Below are 12,910 nucleotides of genomic sequence, written 5' to 3' on the forward strand. Positions count from 1 at the left end.
GCCATGGCTCACGGGCCCAGCCGCTCCGCGGCATGTGGGATCATCCCGGACCAGGGCACGAACCCGTATTCCCTGCATTGGCAGGCAGACTCTCAACCACTGCGCCACCAGGGAAGCCCTAAAATGAATTTTTTAATAAAAATTTCTACCACATACAACTGTTATAAGGATTCAATGAAATTACAAATGGTAAAGTTGTAAAGTATTTTAGTTCTTATTATTACATGGGGTTCTGCGGACCCTTGTTTTCTAAAGCTTCAGAGAAAATTTGGTAAAGGCGAGTCCAATTTTTTTCTTCCAGTTTTATTGAGATATAATTGACTTATAATAAGTTATTGACTTATATAATTGACTTATTATAATTGACATAATAATAACTTATAAGTTTAAGGTGTACAGCATAATGATTTGACTTACATACATCATGAAATGGTTATCACAAGTTTAGTGAACATCCATAATCTCATACAGATATAAAATTAAATAGAAAAATATATTTTTTATTTGTGATGAGGACGCAGGATTTGCTCTTAGTAAATTTCATATATAAAATACAGCAGTGTTAATTATATTTATCATGTTGTACATTACATTCCTAGTACTTATTTATCTTATAACTGGAAGTTAATTTTGTTTTTAGAAGTCAAATCTGGCTTTGTTAGCAAAGAAGCTGAGACCCAAAGTAAGCCAGTCCAAAGCTGACTACATAGGTAATGTAGGAGGTTTGAGGATACCTCTTCCTTTCTAAGAAGCTCGAAGGAATTGTTAGACTTCAACTATCATTGTTCTAAAAAAGAAAATTTGCTATAAACCAAGCAGGCAAGGGGAGAAGATCCCTTTTGTTTTCTCTGAGGATCTCTGCTGTCTCTTCATAACTCATAAGGAGAAAAATCCCCCTGTTCCATCTGGCCCATCCAAAGGGTTGACCAGTCACAACAGATCATCCAAATTAAATTCTCTGAGCCTCAGTTCATTCACCTACAAAGCAAGAACAATCTCTCCCACACTGGCAACCTGTCCCAGACTCTTCCTACCATGACAGAGGGCTACTCATTAGAAAGGGCAGCCAGATCAAAGGAGTCTTTCCCTCAACCCCATCTCATAATTCTCTGATGTGACCCCGTCCCCGCCCCTCCTCTTCTCTCTCCCTCCCTCCCTCTCTCCTTTCCTTCCTTCCTTTCTCTTCTCCTTCACTTCTCCCTTTGAAATTTACCAAGAATCTACTCTGTACCCATCTTTGTGCTAGGCTCTGGGGATAACAATGATGACTAATAGAACAATGGCTACTAATGTTTTAGTACCTAATGAGAGCCTAACTACATACCAGATGTTTATATATACATATTCATTCTTGGAAATAAAGAAGCAGCATAAAGTAAGTAGAAAGAGAACTAGATTGGCTGCCAAAGTTTTGGTTTCTACTTCCAATTTTGATATTTGTCCATCCATCTATTTACCCAAAAAATATTTAGATAATATTCATGGTATGCCAGGGGCAAGCTGGGTACTAGTAAATCAGATACTGAATTCACTGTGAACTGTAATAAGTTCTTTCCTTAGGCACTTATAAGACCTCAGATTCCTGATCTGAGAATAAGATTGTATTTGATGACCTCTAATGAAATTATAGCTCTAAAACATAATGACAGCCACCATCTGGACTGAGAATATAGATAGATAAGATGAGCAGAAGATGGGCTGGAGAGATCTGAATGGTCAGGTCATAAAAATCTCCTATTGCAAGCTAAGAAGTTTCAACTTTATCCAAAGGACAGTGAAGAATCATTAAAGGGTTTTAAGCACTTGAGTGATATGGTCAAATTTTCAAGTTAGAAAAATGATTTTAGCTGATTTGTAAAGAATGCATGGGGAGAAGGTATGTGATAGGAGTCAGAAAGACCAGTTAGGGGGCAGTGTAAATAATCCAAGAAAGAGTAAGAATGGCCTGAATGATAAAGGGTGGGAAGGATGGGGAAGAAAGATGTAATCTGAGAAACATAAAGGTATTTATTTATTTATTTTAAAAGGGAAAACTTGACTATTTAGTAGTTTTTTTTTTTGGCTGCATTGGGTCTTCGTCGCTGCACATGAGCTTTCTCTAGTTGCAGTGAGCGGGGGCTACTCTTTGCTGTGGTTCGCAGGCTTCTCATTGTGGTGGCTTCTCTTGTTGCGGAGCACGGGCTCTAGGCACGTGGGCTTCAGCAGTTGTGGCACATGGGCTCAGTAGTAGCATGACCCTGGGAAAGCTCATCCCCAGTCATTTTATTTGGAAAATAAGGGCTATCTCCCCAGACTTGTTATAAGAAATAAATAGGGGGAAAACCCACAAAAGTTCTTTGCAAAGAACAAAGTACAAATGTCAGTTAGTCTTAAAACCTCCACCAGGTGATCCTTAACAGAGAAGGGTGAAAGGTAGAGGGCCTGGGTCACTGCAGAGAAAGATTTTTTTTTTTAAACCTTACTGATATATCAGATTATTCATTGTATTTGCAGGCTGTCAGCTTAATTATTGAGGTCCTCTAGCTGATTAACTGCCATGTCAAATACAAATCTGCTTTTTTTAAACTTTTTTTATTTAAATTTATTTTTGGCTGCATTGGGTCTTCGTTGCTGTGCAAGGGCTTTCTCTAGTTATGGCAAGTGGGGGCTACTCTTTGTTGTGGTGCGTGGGCTTCTCATTGCGGTGGCTTCTCTTGTTGCGGTGCACGGGCTTCAGTAGTTGCAGCACACGGGCTCAGTAGTTGTGGCATGTGGGCCCTAGAGCACGTGGGCTTCAGTAGTTGTGGTGCGCAGGCTTGGCAGTTGTGGCTCGCAGGCTCTAGAGCGCAGGCTCAGTAGTTGTGGCGCATGGGCTTAGCTGCTCCACAGCACGTATCGTCTTCCCGGGCCAGGGATGAAACCTGTGTCCCCTGCATTGGCAGGTGGATTCTTAACCACTGTGCCACCAGGGAAGTCCCCAGATCTGCTTCTTAAATTGACTTTATTTTTTTAAGTAAAGAAAGCATTCTAGGGGAAAACAAACTGGTGAAAAACGCTAGTGAAGTATATGAACAGATCGATTTCCTAGCTTTGCAACCTTGAGGGTCATGTCTTTTGTGGGAGGTATATGAAGTATTTAACATGTTTGCTGCATGCTGAAGCTAGGAAATGCATTTAGGGCTCAGAACAGGAGTGGGGAGAGCATGTGAGCTGGTCTGGGCCAGCAGAAGATTAGGAAGTGGCCAGGACAGCATGTTGACAGCAAGGTTTTCAAGGATAAAACCTTGGTTGTTACTTTGTGGGAAGACCTAGGTACAAGACCTAGCTCCAACACTTTCCTCAAACACTTCTCTATCTTCTCACCTGTAAAATGATGGGTTAGTATAAGGGGGTCCATCTGTTCTCACATTTCAGAATTCTTTTCTAATTGGGTTTTTGAAACTTCACAAGTCAATGGTTGGCCCTGTTACATTTATTACTCTCAGCTGTCTTGTAAAGAAGGTATTCCTAGTCCTTTTTCTTTTTGCAAAGGATACACTGAGGCCCAGAAAGTTTAATAATTTATCTGATGTCGCATAGTTTTTAAGTGGCAGAATCAGGTCTGTAATCTAAGTCACTAACTCCATATCCCATATTCTTTCCCCTACAGAGGTATACTCATTGCTGTGCATTGTGATAACCATTAACTGAGTGTCAACTATAAGTCTGGTGCCAGAGGCTTTATAAACATGGACCCATGAACCAACCATCTGTATAGATCATTATCCCATTTCACAGTTGAGGAAACTGAGATTCAGAAAGGTTAAATAACTCACTTAAGCTCACGCAGCTACTTAGTGGCAGAGCCTAGATTCTACTCCAGATCTGATAGGTTCCAAAACCTGTCCTCTCTTCAGCACATATACCAGATCTCTGGTGATCTTTGGACACTCTCACTATTAGAATATTTTAAGAAAAGAAAAGAAAAAGAAAGAAAAGAAAAATAGAGAATGTTTTGGTCTTGACTTCATTTCAAACTTCTAGCAGAGAAACATTTCTGAGGCCTTTCAGAAAAAGAAATGTCCAGTCTTTAAAAAGCCCATTGTCATGGTGAATCTATGTGAAGCATATTCAAGTGTTCACTGTACTTACTATCTTTATTGTCAGCTGGAGCTGCCACAACAAAATACCATAGACTGGGTGGCTTAAACAACAGAAATTTCTTTCTCATAATTCTGGAGGCTGGAAGTATGTGATCAGGGTGCCAGCCTGGTTGAGTTATAGTGAGGGCTCTCTCTTCCTGGTTTGCTGATGGCAGCCTTCTTGCTGTGTCCTCCCACGGCAGAGAGAGAACTCTGGTGTCTCCTCCTCTTCTTATAAGCATACTAATCCCACTATGAAGGCCCCACCCTCATGACCTCATCTAAACCTAATTATCTCCCAAAGGCCCCATCTCCAAATACCATGACATTGCAGGTTAGAGCTTCAACATATGAATCTGGGGGGACATAAACATTCAGTCTACAACACTATCTACACATTCAGTTATTTGAAAGTATATGAACAGATTATATTCTCTAAATTCACTTTTCCAAGGTGTTCAAGGAGCTAGTTATAACCACTTCATAGGATTACTGCAAGTATAAAAATAAATAGTCTGGTGGCGCAGTGGTTGAGAGTCTGCCTGCCGATGCAGGGTGCAAGGGTTTGTGCCCTGGTCCAGGAAGATCCCACATGCCGCCGAGCGGCTAGGCCCATGAGCCATGGCCGCTGAGCCTGCGCATCCGGAGCCTGTGCTCCTCAACAGGAGAGGCCACAGCAGTGAGAGGCCCGCGTACCGCAAAAAAATAAATAAATAAATAAATAAATAATAAATAGTCTGTAAAACAGTGAGCTCAATTTTTGGCACACAATAAGTACTCAGTAAAAGAGCTTTTAAAAGGAGAGAGAGAGAGAACGCTGTCAACTGGCTAGAAGACAGCTGTTCACGGGAATACATTGTATTGCTGTGATATTGTGACATAATAAGTATATATTTGGTCTTCATCCCTGTTCCTGGCACAGTGGTCCTAAAAACCCTTGAAATTTCCTAAGTGGTAAGAGCAATAAAGATGTCTTTTTGTTGTTGTTGTTGTTTTGTCCACGCTGCGTGGTATGCAGGATCCTACAGCCCAACCAGGGATCAAACCCCTGCCCCTGCATTGGAAGTGCAGAGTCCTAACCACTAGACTGCCAGGGAATTCCCAAAGGATGTCTTGATATTCATGACAAACCCCTTTCAACCACACCCGAGTTTATGTTAATAAGGTAACTTTTGAAAAGCACCTAAGGATGGGGGCTAGTTGCCAAGGAGACCAAGCATGTTATTGAAGATTTGAAATTTTCAGTCCCACCCCTCCTCTTGACCTCTGGGGGGAGGAGAGGGGCTGCAAGTTGAATCAATCAGCAATGGCCAATCATACCTATGTGCTGAAGCCAACATAAAAACCAAAAAGGATGAGAGCTTCTAGGTTGGTGAACATGTGGAGGTGCTGGGAGAGTGGCACCCTCTAGAGCAGCAGTCCCCAACCTTTTTGGCATGAGGGACAAGTTTCATGGAAGACAATTTTTCCATGGACGGGGGGTGGGGTGGGGTGGGGTGTTCAGGCAGTAATGAGAGCAATGGCGGGGATGGTTCAGGCAGTAATGCGAGCTATGGGGAGCGACAGACGAAGCTTTTGCTCGCTGGCCTGCAACTCACCTCCTGCTGTGAGGCCCGGTTCCTAACAGGCCTGGACCTGTAGTTGTCCATGGGCCGGGGGGTTGGAGACCCCTGCTCTAGAGGATCCACATTCCTTTCTGCATACATTGCCCTATGCATCTCTTCCATCTGCCTGTTCCTGAGCTACACACTTTTATAATAAACCAATAATCTAGTGAGTAAACTGGTTTTCTAAGTTCTATGAGCTGCTCTGGCAAATTAATTGAACCCAAGGAGGGGGGTTATGGGAACCTCTGATTTATAGCCAATCAGTCAGAAGCACAGGTCACAACCTGGACTTGTGATTGGCATCCGAAATGAGGACAGTTTTGCAGGGCTGAGCTCTCAACCTCTGAAATGACGTTATCTCCAGGTAGACAGTGTCAGAATTGAGTTGAACTGTAGGACACCCAGCTGGTGTCAGAGAACAGCTTGGTGTGGGGAAAGAACCCGCACATTGGAATTAGTGTCAGAATTATAACTGCGAAGTTGTATTTTATTTCCCTCTTACATTTCAGAGAGAATTTAAAATCAGGAATTTTCCCAACTTCTCTATTCCCTTTGTCCACCATCCCATTACCGCTGAAGCAGATGACAGCACAATGGACTTGACCCTCCACTTCTAATGCCCCCTTCCCAGTCTACCCCAAATTGCTGGCCAGGAGCAGGCTCCTATCTCCTCAAAGGTGAGGCTCCCTAGTCCTAGAAACTGAAAAGACAACCCCTTCCCCTAGTTTATCACTGGAAGCAGTGAAAGAAGCACATATTTTAAGACAAATCAGCTTGCTATAACAGAAAGCATATCACTTTGATATCATAAAGATCCGAGTTCAAATCTTTCCTCATCCTTCAGAAGCTACATATACTGGCCAAGTAATACAACCTGAATTAAACTACCAGTTACTTAGCTAAAAGAAGAGTACTATGGGGTTTATGATTAATAAGATTATAATTAATATACTTAAAGTACCTAGTATGTGCTTGCCAAATGGTAATTAACACTCTTTAACATAACCATTATTGTTACTAACTAATAACAAATGTTTACTCTAAAGCATTGTATTTGGCATTTGCTTACAGATTATCTCACTTGGATCTTTATTTCTTGCAATGTGGAGGAAAAGATAACCTGAAAATCTGCCTACTCTGTAACACTTAGAAAAGCTGGATAAAAAGTATAACAAACAGTTTATGTTATACAACAAACACAGGCAGACTTGAGATTTTAGGAAAGAAAAAAATTTCCAGGGTCAAAAAATGAAATGAAAAATCAGGAACTCTCACAGTGAACTGATATTGGGATGCTCTGGGAAGGTTTTTTGGTCTGGGCAATCAAAGGGCTTGCTTTTCATAGCTATGGAGGGGATAGGAGATGAGGCTCTGGGCCTTGGAGAAGCCAAGAGCTGGAACTCAAATTCCCCTGCATAAAGCTGAGAATTTAGAGAAGTCATAAGTCAGTTTAAAAGAAAAAAAATTTGTCTGAAAAGTACAGAGACAACAGGAAGCTAAGGGTAAAAAAGAAAGTTTCGTGAAGAATTTGAAATCTTGGCCTGTGTGAAGTTTGAATGTATTCTACTTATGTGGAGTTTATACTATTTGTGTAGTCTTAGAATCCCAGCAGAAAAATTAACTGAAAACATAGTTCCAGGGACTTTCCTGGTGGAACAGTGGTTTAAAATGCGCCTGCCAATGCAGGGGACACAGGTTCGATCCCTGGTCTGGGAAGATCCTACATGCAGCAGAGCAACTAAGCCCGTGCGCCACCACTACTGAGCCCACATGCTGCAACTACTGAAAGCCGCGCACCTAGAGCCCATGCCCCACAACGAGAGAAGCCACCGCAATGAGCAGCTCATGCACCACAACGAAGAGTAGTTTCCGCTCGCCGCAACCAGAGGAAAGCCTGAGCGTAGAAACGAAGACCCAACTCAGACAAAAAACCCCATAGTTCCAGGCTGATACTGATCTTCAGTGATTAGTAGAAACAAAGACAATCCTCCCTCTCTCCCTATGGAGTACTAATTATCTCATTTAATTCTCATAACTATCCTGTGAAATAGATAATATTATCTCAATTTATAAAATAAATTTAAATTCAGGGAGGCTAAGCAACTTGTCCAAAGTCATCTAGCTATTATCTGAAAGAGCTTTAAGAATCCGCCTGTCAATGCAGGTGACACAGGATTGAGCCCTGGTCCGGGAAGATCCCACATGCCCCATAGCAACTAAGTCCGTGCGCCACAACTACTGAGCTTGTGCTCTAGAGCCCACAAGTCACAACTAGTGAAGCCCGCGTGCCTAGAGCCTGTGCTCCGCAACAAGAGAAAGCCACCGAATGAGAAGCCTGCGCACCGCAACGAAGAGTAGCCCCCGCTCACCGCACCTAGAGAAAGCCCGCACACAGCAACGAAGACCCAACGCAGCCCAAAATCAATCAATCAATAAATAAATTAAAAAAAAAAAAAAAGCTTGCCCAAGGCCAAGTAAGGGAGAGAATTCTCCCTGGAAAAGTGCTGTCTGAGCTCAGAGCCGAGATCTTAAAGGATAAGGTGAAGTTGTCAGGGGACAATGGCATTCTAGACAGAGGGACAACATACACAAAGGCAGTGCAGTAGGAAACAGCATGGTATGCAGTCAGGAAAAAGATGAGCCTTCAGAATCAGCAGACCTGGGTTCAAATATCTATTTTTGTTTGTGGCCTCTTTTTTTTTTTTTTTTTTTTTTTTTTTTTTTTTTTTTTTTTTTTGCATTACGCGGGCCTCTCACTGTTGTGGCCTCTCCCGTTGCGGAGCACAGGCTCCGGACACGCAGGCTCAGCGGCCATGGCTCACGGGCCCAGCCGCTCCGCGGCGGCATGTGGGATTTTCCCGGACCGGGGCACGAACCTGTGTCCCCTGCATCAGCAGGCAGACTCTCAACCACTGCGCCACCAGGGAAGCCCCGTGGCCTCTTACTGAAACTAGTTTCTCATCTGTGCAATGGTGATAATAAACCACACCCTGTATGACTACTTCTAAGATTAAAGTTAAACATGATATGTAAAAGTGCTCAGTAATAAATAAATGTTACCTCCCTTCCTTTCTCCTAGTTGGCAATTCAGTAGACCATGGTCTTAAGAGTGTCATTTCCATCTGCACTAGACCCCAGACATGTCTCCCTTCTACAAGTTCCCAAGCTTTACTAGGGCTTTTGGAGGCACAGTATACCAAAAGTCATTCACAATGTTATGAGATAACATCCTTAACCACTTCTCAAAATGAGAGCCATTCCCACACCACTCACCTGTGTAGGCCATGTTCTTAGGGTTGCCATAAGGAGCCCCAGGCTGCACGGGGCTATAAACAGGGTTCATTGTGGACAACTGAGAATCCTATGGAGACACAAACAAACAAACAAAAAAACAGCATTGATTAATGATTGTTCATTCTCCCTGACATCAACTTCTGATCTATAATCTTCAGGTTACACTCATAGAGAAGCAACATGGTATAGTAGAAAGAGGGCTACAAAAAAGCCATTTGTATTTGGCCCTATGCTAGACACTTTTCCCATTGTACACATGAAGATACTGAGAGGCAGAGAGCTAACACAATTTGCCTAATGTCAACCCCGGCCTTTTGATTCTCAGTTCAGTACTAGTCCCACTATCCCACAGATGCCTGTACCATGAGTGTACTGTGTGGCACTGGCCAAGTGCCGTCCCCTCTCTGGGCTTCAGTGTCCTGATGTAAAATCAATTACTTTAGGCTCTCCGAGTCCCTTTCTAATTCTAAGGATGCTAGTCTAGGAGCTGGGAAAAGAAGCAATTCTACTCCTCACCAGGGGAGCCCGAGTACCTGGTGATAAACACACAGACTGCTGGAAGAGCAGCAAGTGTGTCACCCACCTTTTGCACTTACAGAGGACAGGATACTAGTTACTAGCAGTTTTAGAAAAAAACGGGAATTTACTGCCATTGATCCTTTTAATGCAAACAAGGAAACATAGCCAAGATCCCTTTCAAAGCTTATTCAAGGGAAAGAAACTTGGAAATTTCTGTGCAATAAGTACCACCTGCACAAGTGATCTGTTAATTATCTTAATAAAGCACGTTCTCCATTCTGATTAATGGGAAATCTGTCATTAAGCTCTATTACCCAGCCAATTTGTCCCACCTTGTTTAGGGAACCAGCTCTGACACACAGGCCAACACATGTTTGAAAATGTCTCCAAACATATTATTTACACGTCATAAAAAATCAAACAATTCCCTCCTAACTAGGCTCACATGATAGATGGGCAATTTTTTAGGTCATTAACTTCTCCCATAGCACCTCAGGATAGGAAACAAGTCAAACATTGAAGACAGGCAGTTAAAGTCAACAGCTGGCTTGATGACGATTGCTCTGAGATTAATTACTCTGTCCAGGGTTCTGGAATGAGAGGTGGAGGAAACATGGGCTCCCAAAGAGAGGAAGGTGGGGCAGTCAAACAGGCAAAAAAGGAAATGATGTTGGTCAAATTCAGAGGATAGAACTTGAAATGTACCCAATGCGCAGTGCTGCCAAATCACCCCAGGGCAAGAGGCTACATTAAACTACCACCAGTTGACAAACTGAAACTAGAACAATTCAAGGATAAAAGTTACAGGAGATATACACATTGCAGCACAATTTAAGGAAAAGACATGCAGCCAGAGTTATCCAAGAATACACTCTCTCTAAATATAAGCACTCTCCTGGCAAGGCGCTAAGAAAATTAAGAGAGTTCACAGATGTTAAAATACACTGCAAACTATAAAGTGGCATGCAGATGTAAATGATGACGGTGATTGCCTTGGATCTCTCTTCCACCCGACCATAAGCCAGAGTAAGGAAGACTGTGCTAAGCAGCACAAGGGGCCCTGTAAACATCTGAGCACTCTCCTACGGAGAAGGTACTCTGTGCTGCTGATTGGACAAAGTTAGAAATTGCTTTTCATAACCAAAGAAACTCATCAGTTTTGAAACTGGTCTCCTGCTGCTCCAAAATGAGGGCCACAGTCTCAGGAGACCATGCCTGAGTAGCACTCCCCAACAGCATGGATTCCAATCTCAACTAATTACTGGCAGAAATGAGATCTGCCAGGGGTTCAGAATTTGGAATAAGAATAAGACAGCTACTTCTGGGGAGTGGCTCACAGGCAGACAGGGTTCCTGGCTTTCACAAGAAGGTTAGCCTTTTACAACAGAATCCACACACTCTCAGGGACAGGCTAAAAATGAGTAGGAAGATCACGAGCTCTACAATCAGGCAGATTTAGGTTAAAATCCTAGAAATGCCACAACCAAATGTGGGACCATAGGCAAGTCCACTAACTTTCCTAAGTATCAGTTTCCTCTAGCCTCAAAATGGAAAAGAATAACACATACTTTGTAGAGTTGTTGTAAGGCTTTTGTGTTTTTTTTTTAAAGCTAGGTTTACCGAGGTATAATATACATACAGTAAAATTTACTCCTTTTAGGTACACAGTTCTATGAGCCCTGAAAAATGTATATAGTTGTACAAATATCACCACAATTAAGATACAAAGTATTTTCATCACCGCCAAAAGTTCTCTCATCTTTGTGGTCAATACCCTGCTCACAACTCCCAGCTGTGGCAACCACTGATCTGTTTTCTGTTGTTGTTTTGTGTACTCACATATCAACTTTTATTTTAACAGATGAAAAAAGTGAGGCTGAAAAAAGGCAAATGAACAGTCCGAGGTCACAAAGCCAGGGACAAGGTCAAGATTAGCACCCCAAATGGATCAAAGGCCTAAATGAGAGCTAAAAACATAAAACTCTTAGAAGAAAGAAGAAAAGATAGCCTAAACCTTTGTGACCTCGGATTTGGCAATGGTAATTATGATACCAATAGCACAAACAACGAAAGGAAAAAAATAGATTAAATGGATTCATCAAAACTAAAAACTGGCGACCGCGGGGGAGGGCGTGCTGCGGCTCTGCGGAGCCCAGCAGAGAGCGGCGGGGTGAGGGGAAGGCCGCCTCCACCTCTTGGCCTAGGACAGACCTGCTGGGATCGTCACACCTTCCACCAAGGTGTCGGGGAAGCCAGACGGGGTTTAGACGGAGCAGTCGTCTGACTTTGCCAAGGCGACGTGGACTGCACGGTGCGGACGGAACGAGCGGAAGATGGCGGAAGAGTAAGACGCGGAGATCACCTTCCTCCCCACAGATACACCAGAAATACATCTACACGTGGAACAACTCCTACAGAACACCTATTCAACACTGGCAGAAGACCTCAGACCTCCCAAAAGGCAAGAAACCCACCACGTACCTGGGTAGGGCAAAACAAAAAAAAGAAAACACAGAGACAAATAGGGACGGGACCTGCACCAGTGGGAGGGAGCTGTGAAGGAGGAAAGGTTTCCATACACTAGGAAGCCCCTTCTTGGGCGGAGACTGCAGGTGGTGGAGGGGGGTAGCTTCGGAGCCGCGGAGGCAAGCGCAGCAACAGGGGTGCAGAGGGCAAAGCAGATAGATTCCAGCACAGAAGATCAGGGCCGAGCGGCACTCACCAGCCAAAGGCTTGTCTGCTCACCCGCTAGGGCGGGCGGGGCTGCGAGCTGAGGCTCAGGCTTCGGTCGGAGCGCAGGGAGAGGACTGGTGGGGTTGGCTGTGTGAACACAGCCTGAAGCGGGTTAGTGCGCCAAGGCTAGCCGGGAGGGAATCCGGGAAAAGGTCTGGAGCTGCCGAAGAAGCAAGAGACTTTTTCTTCCATCTTGGTTTCCTGGTGCACGAGGAGAGGGGATTAAGAGCGCTGCTTAAAGGAGCTCCAGAGACGGGCACGAGCCGCAGCTAAAAGCGCGGACCCCAGAGACGGGCATGAGACGCTAAGGCTGCTGCTGCCGCCACCAAGAAGCCTGTGTGCGAGCACAGGTCACTATACACACCTCCCTTCTGGGGAGCCTGTGCAGCCCGCCACTGCCAGGTTCCTGGGATCCAGGGACAACTTCCCCAGGAGAACGTACAGAGCGCCTCAGGTTGGTGCAACGTCACGCCGGCCTCTGCCGCCGCAGGCTCGCCCGGCACTACGTGCCCCTCGCTCCCCCAGGCCTGAGTGAGCTAGAGCCCCCGAATCAGCGGCTCCTTTACTTTTTTTTTTTTTTTTTCTTCGGTTTTTTAACATCTTTATTGGGGTATAATTGCTTTACAATGTTGTGTTAGTTTCTTCTTTATTACAGAG

General features: G+C 43.9%; 1 protein-coding gene across 3 annotated transcripts in view; it reads right to left on the reverse strand.

Moving 5' to 3' along the window:
- Nucleotides 1–12,910, reverse strand: part of FAM168A (family with sequence similarity 168 member A) — a 207,357-nt gene that overhangs the window by 34,902 nt on the left and 159,545 nt on the right. For 2 of the 3 annotated variants that reach the window (XM_007448076.1, XM_007448078.1), the window contains exon 2: nucleotides 8,981–9,068. In XM_007448076.1, coding sequence (XP_007448138.1) covers nucleotides 8,981–9,050 — 70 coding nt within the window. In that variant the 5' untranslated portion in view covers nucleotides 9,051–9,068. Of the gene's footprint in view, nucleotides 1–8,980; nucleotides 9,069–12,910 lie in introns of those variants that run through there. The other variant, XM_007448077.1, reaches the window with a different exon arrangement.

This window comes from Lipotes vexillifer, unplaced genomic scaffold (assembly GCF_000442215.2).
Source record: "Lipotes vexillifer unplaced genomic scaffold, Lipotes_vexillifer_v1.1 scaffold640, whole genome shotgun sequence".
Taxonomy (NCBI): domain Eukaryota; kingdom Metazoa; phylum Chordata; class Mammalia; order Artiodactyla; family Lipotidae; genus Lipotes; species Lipotes vexillifer.